This window comes from Gobio gobio (assembly GCF_949357685.1).
Source record: "Gobio gobio genome assembly, chromosome: 11".
Classification (NCBI taxonomy): Eukaryota; Metazoa; Chordata; class Actinopteri; order Cypriniformes; family Gobionidae; genus Gobio; species Gobio gobio.
In genome coordinates, this window is record NC_137104.1 from 52,308,595 (window position 1) to 52,325,821 (window position 17,227).

General features: G+C 41.6%; 1 protein-coding gene across 8 annotated transcripts in view; it reads right to left on the reverse strand.

Annotated features, from left to right (window-relative positions):
• The window catches only part of ptk2aa (protein tyrosine kinase 2aa), a 155,918-nt gene extending 141,936 nt beyond the window's left edge, over positions 1-13,982 (reverse strand). For 5 of the 8 annotated variants that reach the window (XM_079828406.1, XM_079828401.1, XM_079828399.1 and 2 more), the window contains exon 1: positions 13,738-13,912. In XM_079828406.1, coding sequence (XP_079684532.1) covers positions 13,738-13,834 — 97 coding nt within the window. In that variant the 5' untranslated portion in view covers positions 13,835-13,912. Of the gene's footprint in view, positions 1-13,737 lie in introns of all 8 variants that reach the window. The other 3 variants (XM_079828402.1, XM_079828404.1, XM_079828400.1) reach the window with 3 other exon arrangements.
• Between the last annotated feature and the right edge of the window lie 3,245 nt (positions 13,983-17,227).

Genomic DNA, 17,227 nt, shown 5'->3' on the forward strand with positions numbered 1-17,227 from the left:
AACACACACACACACACACACACACACACACACGGCTGTTCCTGCCCAGAGGAAAAAGGCATTTTCCTCCTAAACCCTGAGGGACGTTACAAGGTAGCTACATCCTGCTAAACCAATCTCAGTTAAACGCCATGCCATCACACACACACACACACACACACACACATACGGTTGAGCTTCCTGTCATAGCCGTTGAAATCACAGGCTCTCTTCCTGTGCAGCTAAAACAACAGGATTACACGCCGTCAGAACGATGCATTCATCTAGTGGGTTTACGTTACAGAATAATAATCATAATCACATAGTTAAGCCAAGCTATCAGGTTCACAGCAACCGGCCTATTTTTCACTGGGAAACGATGGCAGAATGAGGTGCTGTACGCAATGCAATCCCAGCAGAGGAAACTAGTGTTGGATTCACACGGGTAAACCTCAATGCAGCGGCCCCGAGCGAACGATAACAACGAGTCGCGTCAGCCGTAATTCACTCGAACGCTGTGATCTCAGAGTCTGGCATTAGTTGGCTGGAGGCAGGCGGCTGTCGCCCCAGCACCGGCTCTAAAAATACCCCAGGCCAGCCCATTTCCACCGCCTCAGGACACACAGAATACAGTATCGCTCCGGCACAGCAGCGCTGCCAGAACACATCAGCAAATAACTGAGATTCCCCTGCGGCACAATGAGCAGCTCTGTTTGTTCTGTCATCACACTCAGGAATGAGGATCTAGACTGACTGACACAATCCAAAACAATATATTTCACAGTTATCAAGTTCAATTTATATTCACAGTTATTTCACAGTTATGGTACATATTTCACATATTTCACAGTTATGGTACATATAGCCAGAAATATGATATGATATGCATATATTTCATATTATTTCTCAGAATGTTGTATCAATACACATTCTACAAAATGTTTTATTTGCAACGCTTTGAGCTTTTTGGACAGGGCATCACATAAACTGGACACTATGACTGTATTGTGAAGTATATCTTGATACATATGCCACACGTGTGGTATACAAATTGGTTATAATTAAGATTGATTTGATTTAATTTTCACACAAAATAAAAAAGCACAACCACACTGTAAACCCTAACGCTCAGCATAATTGACCTATCGGTAAGCCCCCCCCCCCCCCCCCCCTTAGTTACTGTTGCTAACTCGGACAAACAAACGGAGTTGCTATATCTTACAGTGACAGCTGTCAGTGTGAAAACTTTATCCTAAGATGTTTTTGGACACAGAATGTAGCGTATATCTCGTCCGAATGATGGCCAAACTTTACTGATGGTTTATCAAGTTTATTATGTCCTTTTTCACTCCAAAAAAATCATCGTAAGAGCTGAACAAACAAAGCAGAAGAAGTGCGCATTAACGTCTCATTCACAAACTCTCTCTCTCCGTTGCTTTACCATTAACACACACAGCAAATTACACTAAAACACTCATACAACTAACAGTAAACAAACATATACACACAGAGCTTATGACTTTTCGGGGGTGCAGTTAATAACTGGAAAACTTTGTATCTGCAAAACAACTCCGATAAACTGCGTGCGAGCTCTCGCTTTCATTACCCATAGACTATAATACCCATCAAAATAAGAGTCCTCTTTATAGGACAGCTAATGTAGACCTTAAACATATCTAAAATTTAATTAATTTACATATAACCAGTTTAATATGGAGAGGCACTGAAATGTGTTTTTGACCTACAGTGTTACATGACGTGAGAACAGTTAGTTATTTCGGTTTGTATGTTAGCAGGGACTTTAATCGTAACTTAACGAGAGTTTGACAAACAGAAAATCCTCTCAGGATCTCTGGAGTCAGTGTTGCAGTACCTCAGGCACGACATTTGAGCATTTTTGTAGCATAAACACCATCAAACCGATGAGAGCTTCGGATTTTCCAATGTTTCTCTATGGCGCTGAAACCTAAAGATGTCCGAGTTCCGGTCCCAGCGCAACTGATACTCAACTGCTATTGGCTCATCTGCGTTCGAGGGGAGGGGCTTACCGATAGGTCAATTAATTAGTTTGAGTAGAGCCAACTCAAATTAAACAAATCAGTTTAATTCACTTTTATGAGTATTTAGAACTTTCCTTTTTCTTTTGAGTTCTCAAAACTGACACTTTTTAAGGAATTGTTTCATTGTTTTGAGTTGTATGAACTTGTTTCTTTTAATTTAGACAAACTTAAATTGAATTGAAACTGGGCTGGGATTTCTATTTCCCAGCATGCTTTGCCATGGCACTCGAAACGGAGAGTAAATGCCAAAATTAAGTGTTATATTATGTTTTTGTGTGCGCAAGTGGGAGATTTAGTTGTGTTTAATGTTTTGTTAAGCTAGTTTAGAAGTGCTTCTGTTATGTTGGATGTTTTTTTGTAGGGTTTCCGTCACCAGACGAGTGGAGCATGAGCTTAGTTTGAGAACAGGTACATGTTAAAGGTACACGCCACTATTTTTAAAAAATAGGCTAATTTTCTGCCTCCCCTTGAGTTAAACAGTTGAGTTCAGGGTACAGAAGTTGAGTTTAATACCTTTTACTACCTTTTTTAATACCGTCAAAATATTTTTTAATACCAGCGCGACTTCAAGCTGCAACTGTAGTGGCGCAAATTAAATATCTTTCCAAATGGAATAACATATTGCATGTTACGAGGTCATTATAACTTAACATCAACTGCCCACAGAGATGAGAATAGAAATAAAGACAGAAGAGGAACGAGACATCTTCTTCATTGATCATTAGTCAGTAAGTCTGATGTGTGAGCAATCTAAAAAAAGAGTAAGCACAGGTGTTATTAAAATAAATTACGCTGATACATTTAAGTAAAGCAGAGGGTATAGTAAACTGTTAATTTCAATCAGTTTGGGGTTGCCAGTTGGGGACTAGTTCACCACTGATGTCCGGTTAGAGACATGAAGAAGCAATAGGGGTTCAATTTCTTTGCTCTTTATTTCCAGCACATTGCTGGTTCCATATGTTTGTCTATGTGTGTGGTCTAAAACAAAGTATACAATACATAATCAATATAACATAACAGAAACAATTAATCAACTAGATAAATGTATTGAGAGGTAACAGAAACATTTAAAGCACCATCATGTGAATACATGAACACAAATGAATCATTACTTCAATGGAAAGTATCATTTAAACAAGGGATATCAACCAAACATAATAAACTCAGTTCATCAAACAGTTAACATAGACTTCATAGTAAGTACATAAATCAACTTACTTCATACTATATACGCACACATCAAAGGTGAAGCAAGCACAGAGTCTGTTTGAAACACTCATGCCATGCTGAGCTATTCACTAACATTAATCAATGCCACCTGCTGGAGATGGGCGGAGCAAAGTGTCTGCTGCTCAGACAGTGCGCTCTGACATTGGCTGATTGCCAGAGCAAGTCTCTCAGACACAACTTTCAAAATACAAGTCTCAATGGGCCTTTTTAACAGCCGCCCCCAGATTTCTAAAGACTGAGGAAATCTGCCCATTATAAAAAGGTCAAAGTCCAATTTTAGTCTGGAATCTCAGGTAGCTGTATCACCTTAGCCACAGGTCGCACATAAAACTTGTTCTTAATTCTCACTTCAACAGTCCTGATTCTGTTATCCACCCCAGGGAATACTTGAGAGATCTGCCCAATGGGCCACAGGGCCCTGGTGAATTGAGGGTCCACAATCATAACTGTAGTTCCCACCTTTATATCGGGTGACTCTACCTGCCACTTGCTACGAGTCTGAAGACCAGGCAAATAAAACTTGATAAACCGCTTCCAAAAGTGATCTGCTAGGACTTGGCTATGACGCCACCTACGTCGACTCAATAGTTCACTTTGAGGGTATATCACTTGAGGAAGGGACGAATCAGGCCGCCCCATAAGGAGCGAATTAGGAGTGATAGGATCTGGATCAGAGGCATTAGAGGAGATATACCCTAGGGGTTTAGAATTTAAGATCCCTTCAATCTCAATGAGTGTAGTGAGAAGAGTTTCCTCTGGTATCGGCTGAGTTCCCAGAGTGACCTGTAGAGCTTGTTTCAGGGACCGGATCTCCCTTTCCCAGCACCCACCAAAATGTGGGGCATGAGGTGGGTTGAAGCGGAAGATAATCTGCTGGCTGGCAAGCTGTTCCCGAAGCTCTGGAACTAGTTCAGCAAATGTCTGTTGCAGCTCCCTTTCCCCTCCTTTAAAATTGGTACCCTGATCAGATAAAATTTCCATAGGTCTCCCACGTCGGGCTATAAAACGCCTGAGGGCCATAAGGAAGGAGTCTGTATCAAGTCTAGGCAGGAGGTCAATGTACACTGCACGTGTAGTCATGCACTTGAACAGAATACCCCATCGCTTTTCACTTCTGCGCCCAATCTTTACCAAGTATGGCCCAAAACAGTCAATGCCAGTAGAATAAAAGGCCGGTTTGAATAGACGTAGCCTGGCTGGAGGCAGATCGGCCATTCTGGGTATCTGTGGATTTTTACGAAATTTCTGACATTCTGGACAATCTTTGCGTTGATAACGTCGGATTGCTTCCCTACCCCGAAGGATCCAGTATTTTCTACGCATTTCCGCTAGTACTCTCTCAGGTCCTGGGTGAAGCAGCTTTGCATCATAGTCCTTAATGAGAAGCGAAGTGACAGGATGATGGGGGTCAAGCACAATAGGATGCATAAACTCAGGCTCAATCTCTTCACAACGACGAAGGCGCCCTCCTATCTTAAGGAGTTGATTTGCAGAGTCAAGTTCAGGAGCGAGGCTAAGGAGTCGACTGTGGTTATGCAGTTGTTTTCCCGCTGTCAGCTGTGTCACATCGGAGGGAAAGCTTTCCCATTGAGCTTGCTGAAAGATAGCTATTTCAGCCCGTCGAAAGTCTTCAGCTGAGAGATTGGCCCCATTTTCCTTGAGAGATTCTGCAGTGGCTGTCAGTAACTCTTGAAAGGTCAGAAACTTGCTTGGATCTGGTATGGACAAGCGACGTGCAGTATTCATCAGACCACAGAATGTAGAGTTTCTTAGTTCATCACTGTCAATAAGAGAGGATGTGGGTGTAACCGGCCACTGGTCAGGTGAGAGATGAATGAATGGTGGCCCTGTATTCCATCGACTTTGTGGCCCTAGTTCTGCCAGCCTTTTACCTCTGGTGATATCATCTGCCGGGTTACTATCGGAGTCCACATAGCGCCATTCACAGTGGCTGGTAAGCTCCTGAATCTCAGTAACTCGTGTACCAACGAAAACCTTGAAACGACAGGATTCTGATTTAATCCAAGTTAAGACTGTGGTGGAATCAGTCCAAAGGAAAACTTGTCGAATGGGCAAAGTCAGTTCATTCTGCAGGATCCTGGCCAACTGGGCACCTGTTAGGGCTGCGGATAGTTCTAGACGAGGGATTGACAGACGTTTTTTGGGAGCCACTCTTGATCTGGCCACAATGAATGTGACTTCCACTTCTCCCTGCTGGTCTTCTGTTCGAAGATAAGCGACCGACCCATAAGCTGACTCTGACGCGTCACAGAAGATATGGATATCTCGTTGGCTGGATACATCATCCTTTGGTGCACTGCAATAGCATCTGGATAAAACTATCGTTTGTAGATTACCGAGCTCCTCTGCCCATCTGTTCCAAGCATTCACTAAATCCTCAGGTAACATGGGATCATCCCAATCTCTCTTTTTGTCCCATAGTCGCTGCACTATTACCTTGGCACGTGTGATGTATGGGATGATGTACCCAAGAGGATCATATTGGCTGGCGATCACTTTATAGATGTTACGCATCGTAACTTTATGGCACTCTATAGCACGGAGCTTATATGACAAGGTATCATTTTGACAGTTCCACTGGAGTCCAAGCACTGATTCATGATTTGAAACATTACCCATGGCGATCCATTGCTCAGCACTGTCAGACCTGGATGCCACTGGTAAGTGACTGATGGTGGAAGGTGCATTACTGGCCCATTGCCTAAGTTCGAATCCTCCTTTTGCCAAGACACTCTGCAACTGGTCTACCATGTGCCTTGCTTCATCTACAGAGGGCAGACTTTGCAGGTAATTGTCGACATAAAATGCCTTGTGTACAGCATCATGTACCTTTTCACCAGGCTGACTGTTGTCCAGGACATTCTTTTGCAAAGCAAAGACAGCGCAACATGGACTACTAGTGGTCCCAAAGGGAAGGACTTGCCATTCATAGACTCTGGGCTGCACTTCTCTTTCTTGATCTCTCCATAAGAAACGGAGAAGGGGTCGATCTTCGGGAAGGAGTCTTATCTGGTGGAACATTCCTTTAATGTCGCTGCTGATGGCGATTGAATGTTCTCTGAATCTTAGTAGCACAGCCAGTAACGAGGAAGTCAGAGTAGGTCCTGGAAGTAGCAGTTCATTAAGATTGTTTCCTTGGAACTGGAATGAACAATTGAAAACCACCCTATGTTTCCCGTTATGTTCAACCATATGGTGTGGGATATACCAACTCACTGGAGTGTCTTCTGCTCCTGACTGTAGTTCAGCAATGTAACCCGCCTGCTCCAGTCGTTTAATTTCAGCCTGGTAGATAGCTGCTTGATCAACAGACTTACTGAGGCGACGCTCTAGGCTTCTAAGATGAGGCATTACTGCTGCTTTAGGTGCATGAAGAGGGGGCATATTTTTAACTCTGAGCAGTGGGGTAGCATATCGCTGAATCCCATCGACTTCAACTCTGATCGTTTTTTGTTCCAGCAATTTTAGTGACTGCTGGTCTTGTACTGATCGAGTACTCGTCTTCGCATCCCTCCATGGAAGGACATCCATTTGCCAGAGTCTTTCGACTTGTTCATGCAAAGTAGCAGAAGGTGACAAACTTGTGAACAGACATTGCTGCTCTGTGAAGCGATGTTGCAAAGCTTGAACTGGTCCTTGTAAAGTCCATCCAAGGAGAGTTCTAATTGCAGCAGGACCACCTGGTGGTCCCAAGCGAACCGGTTCAACTGGGGTAATTAAATGAGGGCAGTCTGATCCAATGAGCAAAACTGGATGAGCTGCTTCAATGTTTTGGAGGGGAAGTCCTTTAAGGTGACGGTACCTTTCCCGTAGAGCCTTAACAGGATGACAATGTACTCCAAGCCCCAGCTCTGATGCAGTGAAAGCTCCACTGATTGGATATACCTTGTTTGGTTGACAGGCTGGTGAAAGGTTGAAGGAAACAGCCGCCCCATGCAGGACCTTTAACTCTTGCCTGACTGTGCGCAGGGGCAGGTCCTCTGGCTTCCCTTTCAATTTCAGCTGGTTAGCTGCAGCGTGCAACAAGATGCTCCTTTCTGAGCCATCATCAAGAATGGCATAAGCATTTATGGATCGATCTCCATTTCTCAGAATGACTTTACACATTTTCAACAGTACCTTCTGGCTTCCTAGGGGCTTGTCAATGAATAATACATCGTTGGCGGCCTCCCCCATGATAGGGTTTGCAGATGAATCCTCTCCTTCCACTACTTTGTCCTTGTTCCTTACATTAACCTCATGAAGAACAAGCAAGTGGCGGCCATTACATGATTTGCAGCGCATCTTGAGGTTACACTCTGATGATCTATGGCCCCGTCCACAGCGCCAGCATCTGTTGTGCCCCTTTATCCAATTTTGCCTCTGAGATTTGGAGAGTTGAGAGAAATTGGCGCAGTTATTCAAAGAGTGTTTGTTGTTATCACAGTAAGGACAGTAAGGATTTGCCATTGTGGTCTTAACTGTGACAGGTGATGGAGGTGCAGAAGGGTATTTCTCAGTGCTGAGTAGGACTTCGGTCCCTTTGTGGAATGGGTTTACCTTCCTTGGTGGGTCCCAAGATGATCTGGTTGAGTACCCTCTACCGGAGCGGCTTGTATATCTTGTGGAATCTTCTTGCACTTGGATTTCATATTCTAACCAGTCTGAGAAGTCAAGGAGGTTAGGAATCTTCACATTCAAGGGATAGATGAATCTTCTGAAACTGCTTCGCAGATCATGTGGCAATTTACTCAGTAGTCTGGACACATGAGATCCACATCTTAATTCCACTTTGCCAGGTTTACCTAATTGTCGCAACATTCCCACCAAGGATCTCACCCTCAGAGCAAACATCCGGAAAGTTTTGATGTCTCCAGTGTTGATGCTCGGTCCCTCCATCAATTCCACTATGCGCTGTAACGCCAATTGATGTGGCTGGCCATACTGCTTATTGAGGGCATCCATGGTGTGGGTATAAGGATGACGTGAACTGCTGTATGATTCAGCAATTAGCTGTGCTTCCTCAAGCTTCAGATGTTCTAGCAGAATATGGAATTTGAAGCGCTCTGTGGTATCAGCTGGCAGAATGTTTTCCAAAGCAATCTTAAGCCTTGCAAACTCTCTGGGGTTTGGGTGAATCAGGTCGGGAATCGTAGGAGTAGGTCCACGATATACTCTTTCTTGGTCAACCAATGAACTTGGAGAGTGGTGGTGCCTTCTCCTACTCTTAGATGATAGCTTATGCTGTTTTCTGGAGGAAGATTGTTGAGGCGGAGATCGGACATGACTTCTCGGAACCATGTTGGCTTCATGTCCCCCATCCTGCCTCCTACTAATCGTTCTTCCAGTTGGTGGACCGGGGTTAACCTTTTGTTGCCTGGTTGAGCTCAGGTGCAGGTTTCTCATGCCATCATCGACAGAAGAGAAAATACTTTCTTGACTGCTTGAATCCTCAGAGCTTCCCCAACTTTCCACTGAGCTACTACATTGTGATGTATCATGAGAGGCTTGTGCATCGCTTGGATTCGACCCCGGGCCCGTTACTTTTGGCCTCCGTGGGGCTGGTACTGGTTTAGGGCGGTCTAGGGTCTTTGATGGACCGGGTACAGGAAGTGAAGTTAATCTTTGAGGGAGTTGTGGCTGCTGAGTTTGCCAACTTAACAACTGTTTTACCTCTGCTTGTAGTTGAGACATCTGTGACGTGAACTTACTGTTGACCTGCTTGAAATCATCTCTTTCCTCCTTCAGCTGCTGAACTGTGGTAATCAGGTCACTATGGAGTTTCCTTAAATCAGCATTTTCCTCACGTAGTGCTTCCACATGCTGGTCCCACCGATCTGTGGTAAACCATCGTTGTGGACTGTGATAATCACCATGATATGCTGCTGCCTGTGGGGTCTCCATGCTGGCATCCTCTTCGGCTGATGGAGCACAAGGTGAATTTCGGGAATAGCTGGGTGGTGTTAAGGGTTCAGGTAGGTTATAACCAGTCAAGTCATAATCCTGCAAGTGTGCTGGAAGAGATGATTGTCTCCTGGGCCGCTCAAGGACTTCAGCTGATGGTTGCTTCTCCATAACTGTGGAAAACTCTGTCTCCGGCTCGAAGGACCATATAGTAAACTGTTAATTTCAATCAGTTTGGGGTTGCCAGTTGGGGACTAGTTCACCACTGATGTCCGGTTAGAGACATGAAGAAGCAATAGGGGTTCAATTTCTTTGCTCTTTATTTCCAGCACATTGCTGGTTCCATATGTTTGTCTATGTGTGTGGTCTAAAACAAAGTATACAATACATAATCAATATAACATAACAGAAACAATTAATCAACTAGATAAATGTATTGAGAGGTAACAGAAACATTTAAAGCACCATCATGTGAATACATGAACACAAATGAATCATTACTTCAATGGAAAGTATCATTTAAACAAGGGATATCAACCAAACATAATAAACTCAGTTCATCAAACAGTTAACATAGACTTCATAGTAAGTACATAAATCAACTTACTTCATACTATATACGCACACATCAAAGGTGAAGCAAGCACAGAGTCTGTTTGAAACACTCATGCCATGCTGAGCTATTCACTAACATTAATCAATGCCACCTGCTGGAGATGGGCGGAGCAAAGTGTCTGCTGCTCAGACAGTGCGCTCTGACATTGGCTGATTGCCAGAGCAAGTCTCTCAGACACAACTTTCAAAATACAAGTCTCAATGGGCCTTTTTAACAGAGGGATTAATCAAGATGCCTTTGTCCATAGTTTTTAATCAGTGTCAAAAAGTAACAAGATTCAAGATTCAAGAGTTTTATTTGTCACATACACAGTTATATACACAATATACAACTGGCAGTGAAATGTAAACAGGTCCGCTCCATGGACAGTGCAAATAACAGTTACAAGAAATTAAATAGAAATAGAATAAAGTTAGAATAAAAAGTATTAACATAAGTAGAATTATAAATAAATCAAGTAAAAGATAAAAATAGGAAATAAGATAAAAATAAAAATATAAAAAATATGTGGATGATAAGTGAGATAAACTGTAGACTTAAAAATAAGTGGTTAACATAAAATATATAATATGTATATATAAAGAAGTATAATGTGCAAGGTTTATTACAGGTTGTTACGCAGTAACAATAGGGACGTAAAGTAAAGTGCAGTGCAATTGCAGTATGTGGATGTTAATGTTGAAAGACCGTATGTTTATGCGTGTGCGGGGGTGAAGTGAGTCACGTGACTGAGTTCAGGAGTCTGATGGCCTGGGGGAAGAAACTCCTCCTGAGTCTTTCAGTCTTTGCCATCAGGCTACGGAAGCGCTTACCAGATGGCAGCAGGGTGAAGTGAGAGTTTGCAGGGTGATTAATGTCTCTGATGATTTTAGTAGCTCTACCTCTGCAGCGTTTGGTGAAGATGTCCTGCAGAGACGGGAGAGCTGAGCCTGAGATGCGCTCGGATAAGCGCACCACTCTTTGCAGGGCTTTGCAGTCGTGACTGGTGCTGTTCCCGTACCACGCTGTGATGCACTGAGTCAGGACACTTTCTATCGCCCCTCGATAGAAAGTTTTCAGGATGGCTGGTGAAACCCTGAATTTCCTCAGCTGGCGCAGGTGGTACAGTCTTTGCCTGGCTTTTTTCACCTGTGTCTGGATGTGTGTAGTCCAGGTCAGATCCTCGGAGATGTTCACACCCAGGTATTTGAAGCTGCTCACTCTCTCTACCGGTGTCCCGCTGATCATGAGAGGGGAGTATGACCGATGCTGTCTCTTCCTGAAGTCCACAATCAGTTCTTTGGTCTTGTTAACATTCAGAGAGAGACAGTTGTCCTGGCACCATGATGTCAGTTGCTCCACTTCGTCCAAGTATGCCGTCTCATTGTTGTTGGAGATGAGACCCAGGACAACAGTATCATCAGCAAACTTGATGATCGAGGTGGAGCTGTGTGTGGACAAACAGTCATGGGTGTAGAGAGAGTAGAGCAGGGGACTCAGCACACAGCCCTGTGGAGCTCCAACACTCAGGGTGATGGAGGTGGAGGTGAACTGGCCTACTCTCACCGCCTGGGGTCTGCCAGTGAGGAAATCTTCAATCCAGAGGCAGAGAGAAGAATTCAGGCCTAGATCCAGGAGTTTGTGTGTTAGCTTAATGGGAACTATGGTGTTAAAGGCTGAGCTATAGTCAATAAATAGCAGCCTGACATAGTTCCCACTTTTGCTGTCGATGTGAGTGAGGCAGGAGTGAAGGACGTGAGAAATGGCATCTTCAGTCGATCTATTGGGACGATAGGCAAACTGAAGAGGGTCCAAAGTGTCAGGAATGGAGGAGCAAATGTTGTTTTTAATGAGTCTCTCAAAGACCTTCATGACTAAAGATGTGAGAGCCACTGGACGATAGTCATTTAGGCAAGAGGGTTTACTGATCTTAGGTACAGGGATGATGGAGGATCGTTTGAAGGAGGTGGGGACAACAGATGTAGCAAGGGACTCGTTGAATATGGATGTAAAGAGCCCTGCGAGCTGATCAGCACAGGACCGCAGAACACGACCTGAAATACCATCCGGCCCAGCAGCTTTCCTGACATCCACACGTTTGAGTGCCCTCCGAACCTCGTCCTCCGAGACAGAGATCACGTGACTGTTGCTGCTCTGAGGGACTCTCTCTGACGCGTCACTCGCCGGAGTCGCGCTGCCGCGATTACCATCAAAGCGAGCGTAGAAAGAGTTTAACTCGTTCACCAGTAACGGATCAGCTCTCACCTCTGCAGAGGATTTAGTTCCAAAAGCACAGATGGTTCTCAGTCCCTGCCACATCCGCCGGGAGTCGTTGAGTTGGAAATGAGATTCCACTCGGTCTTTATAGCGGAGTTTTGCGGCTTTAACGGCGCGCCGGAGAGCGTAACAATTGCATAACAATGTTGGACATTTGAATGAACAGCTATACGCATCAAAATTTGAACCAAATTTCCAAATGGTTCAATTTGGGCCTTGAAAAAATAAAAATAGGAAGCAACAGATAATAATAAAGTGCGACTTCACACTGTAATTATGTAAGTATGTGACAGATTTCCCTGCCTGTAACATTAGGCCTATGTTGACCAGTCATTGGCATGTCTACTCATTTCGGCCTTAGTAAGATAAAGTGCCTTATTAATAAAGTGCAGAATATCTTGTTAACTATGTGCCATACACCGATCGGTTCTGTGCAAACACACTTCCCTATACAACCTCCACTTTAGGCCACAACGAAAATCTGTATTGGCATTTACTCTTCCTTTCGAGTGTCATGGCAAAGCATGCTGGGAAATGGAAATCCCAGCCCAGTTTCAGTTCAATTTAAGTTTGTCTAAATGAAAAGAAACAAGTTCATACAACTCAAAACAACGAAACAATCCCTTAAAATGTGTCAGTTTTGAGCACTCAAAAGAAAAGGAAAGTTCTAAATACTCATAAAAGTGAATTAAACCGATTTGTTTAATTTGAGTTGGCTCTACTCAAACCAATTAATTATTCAGAGCGTTAGGGTTTACAGTGTGGTTGTGTTTTTTATTTTGTGTGAAAATAAAATGTTCAATTGGGCCAAATCAGTCTTAATTATAACCAATTTGTATTCCACATGTGGCATATGTATGAAGATATACTTCACAATACAGTCGAACATATTGTCCAGTTTATGTGATTATGTGGTGCCCTGTCCAAAACGCTCGACTGACCGAAGACGTTTTGTAGAATAAAAAAATATATACATACATAAAAAATATATTTCTTGCAATATTGCATCAAAAATCTGTGATATGATATAAAACTATCACTCTTCTGCAAAAAAACATACTATTACTATGACACACGCCCATAAAGCATGGTAAATATTAAATAAATAAAGAAGTAGTATATAGTAAATACTTTGTAGATTTAATAAAAACATGCTGAATAATGTTTCTACTCTATTATATTACTCACGCCGAGTATAACTAAGTGTTAATTATTATTATGTATATGCCTATAGTATATTATTATTTATTCTTATATACTAAACGTGTACTGATATATAGCTAACACTTTGTTTTGAATAACTTTGGTTGATTAAAAGAGCTGCGCTTGCAGAATAACTGTCATCAAATCCTGCTGTTGTACATTTGATAAATACAACCTTTGTGTACAACCCAAAACAATAGGTTTGTGTTGAAGTATTATGGTATAAACTTTTGAAACTGACGTTAGCATAAACAGCCCAAGTCAACATTAATGCTTGGTTTGATCCAATGAATCCGAGGCGTGAACGCGCGTCACTATCAAAGCGCAATCCCGCACAGATATCGGATCCAAATCCATCAGATTTGAAGCAGTATTCCCCGTGAACGCATGGCAGGATTGATCCAGCACAGAAATCCTAATATTTACTGTTTCCAGTGACAGTTTTCCCTGTCTAACACATTTCCCAAAGCGTTATTGAGCGCTACTCACTCGTTTGTTGTGTGATCCGTCGCTCGCGCGCTTTGATCGTCTGTGGTGATATTCCAGAACCCGCTTTTCCTGTCTTCTCCAGTCGATCCTCTCTCATTCCAGCTTTTCATTCCCTCTCATTCCAACATGGCTGACGGGCAGGACCCAGCCCACTCCAGCTCCATCCAGCTCCACACACACACTCCTCCCAGTCCCGAGTGAATGAAAGCCGCTGGAGTCGAGCGCGCCTGACTTTGGCAACTGGCGCCGGGGTAACGTTAGTCCGATTCATAAAACGAATCGATTCGTTCGAACGGATGAAATTAACCATTACGCCGATTCTGTTGAGTTCAGTACTATGGAAGATAATTTCTCCCGCATAAGAAAAAAAAATGCTTTTGTAAATCATAATCATGACATAAAAAATCTCAATTATGGCATTAACATAAAAAGTCTAAATTTGCTGGGTTGTTTCAACCCATGTTTGGGTCCCAACCGTTGATTTAAAAATTTAAACCCAACGTTTTTTTTTTAAACCTTTTTTTCAACATTTTTAAATGTTAAAACGCAACCATTGGTTTAGATTTTTAAACCCAGCGGTTGGTTAATTTTTTTTAACATTTTAAAACCCAACAGTTGGTTTCTTCTATTTTTTAACCCAACGGTTGGGGTTGTTCATATGTGACCCAAACATGGGTTGAAACAACCCAGCATTTTTTTAGTGTATGTGGCGGAAATGGGCTTTTAGTTCTCAGTTTATTTACTACAATCTTATTTGAATCGATTTCTAGAATATTCTTTTAAAAACCTTTTCAGGTAACCAGCCACAATATGAACAATGTTTTAGTAAAGTTAGTCAGTAACTGCTTATGCCAGCGAACAGATATCGCGATTTTGCTCAACATTAATGTTAATTAATTACTAATGTTAATTATTATTCCCAATATTGTCATTTATATTTTCCCACCAAGACCAAAGATTTCCGAGACCGTTCGATCGAATCATTCAAAAAGAATCGACATTATTTTTAATAAAACATTTTTATATAATTTAATTTAGTCTAAAGTAAATTAAATTAAAATATTAGCCTTATTTATTCCCAATATTGTAAACGTTGTTCCAATCTTTACTTAGGCTATATGTGAGTGATTGACAAACGTTTTCCGTAACGGTTCGATCGAATCATTCCAAGGAATCGGTTCAGAAGAATGATTCATGGCAAACACGATTGGAGATACAATGGAGTAACTATGAAAGAGTTCAACAGTGGACATTTGTGTGGTCTCTATAGTTTCTCAGTGTCCATCTGAGGGAGCACATTGCTCGAGAAGTGACTGGTTACTGGGTTTGAATAGAGAAGCTGTTCTATTCAATTCATTTCGAGAATATTATGAACTATGGAAATTCAATGATCCCAAATCACTTTGGAAATTCCGTTACACCAAATGAACACACCTGTGGTTTGATTTAATGAATAATGCACGACAGATAATAACTGCTTTGGGTTTTAATAGGCTCTTTATTCAGCGATTTGATTTTGAATCCCTGAGGTGTCTCATTCTTGTGTGGTTTTCATGACCACGAGTGTTCCTCCTTTATGCTGATCTGGAAACAGCTCTTCATGCTTAAACCATAAACATAATCATCATCATAAGTGAAACCACACATTTGATCTCAGATCAGCAAGTGTTCTGCATTTGGTAATCATGAAATGGACCCACCTAAATGAGTCACGTCTGCAGGAGTGAGTTCTCTGAAAGCCCCCGACTGGAAGAAGGAGAGTTTCTTTCTTTAGTGAATGTGATTTCTCTTTTACTGCTCATGTCACCAGCACCTGTTCCCGAAATCTGACTCCGTTCCTCCTCCGGTGGGAACTTTACTCCTCAATTCTGTTCAACTTCAACCTGGGAAAAAAGCTCCAACAACAAGACCAATTCTTCACACAAGACAAATGTAGTTTCACTCAAAACATTAATCATAAATCATAAAAAATAATGTCTTATGGGCTTTCACAAGTTTCAGGAGGTTTAGGATTGATTGCAAACTATAGAAATTACATTATTGAATTACTGAATTTTATATTTAATATTGAATATATATATTAATGCTGTTATTTATTTATTTATTTAATGCCATATCAGCACCAATGGCTATATTCATGGCAATCAACAGTATCACTTCAATACATTGTTTACAATAATTAAACAATTTTGTCCTATAAACAATCACTATACAAAATCAGTTATATATACCAATAACAACAACAGCAATAATAACACCAATTACATAGATTCTTTCGATTTAATATTTGACAGAAATTCTAAAATTACTCCAGGAGAAACCTTTTTAAAAATGTCCATTCATGTGTTTTCTGAATAAAACCGTTCTCTAATATTATTTAAAAAAGGACATTCTATTAAAATATGTTTTACACTCGTGAAATTCTTACACAGACCGGTTTCTCTTCCCCGTTCAATAAATAGGAATGAGTGAGTCTTGAATGTCCAATTCGGCATCTCGTATATACAACCTGGTCATATCTATTTTCAAAATAATAACTAATAACTCCTTGATTTAAAACTGGATTCTATATTAATGCTGTCAAATCGATTAATCCTGAAAAGTTCATGTTAACATAATATGTGTGTGTACTGTGTGTATAATTATTATGTATATATAAACACTCATTCATGTATATTTAAGAAATATTTGCATGTTTATACTGCATATATATTTATATCATAAATTATTTTTTAATATACACATGCATGTGTGTGCATTTACATATACATAATAATTATACACACAGTAAACACGCATATTATGTTAACATGAACTTTTTAGGATTAATCGATTTGACAGCATTAATGTACACCGATCAGTCATAACATTATGACCAGGTGAAGTGACTAACACTGATGATCTCTTCATCTCCTGTTAGTGGGTGGGATATATTAGGCAGCAAGTGAACATTTTGTCCTCAGAGTTGATGTGTTAGAAGCAGGAAAAATGGGCAAGCGTAAGGATTTGAGCGAGTTTGAGAAGGGCCAAATTGTGATGGCTAGACGACTTAAAGGATCTGCTGCTAACATCTTGGTGTCAGATACCACAGCAGACCTACAGGGGTCTAGTGGAGTCCATACCTCGACGGGTCAGGGCTGTTTGGGCAGCAAAAAGGGGGACCAACAATATTAGTTTGCATAATATTGCCACATAATGTTATGCCTGATCTGTGTGTATATATGAAAACGAGTGAGTGAATTTGGACAGCCATTGAGTGTACATTGAGTGCATTGTGGGATTGAATGAGTGCACTCGATAACGTCCATTATGGTTTCGAACACCACTACAAATGACTGTCCACTCAAATAATGCCCAAATTGAGGACATAGGGGGCGATTTCGGATTCAGCCATGGTCACAGTGAGCGGTCATCTACAAAACACCTGTCAAAAAAGAAAATCTGCATATGTGTGTGAGGGTGAGTAAATGATGACATGACTACAATTTTT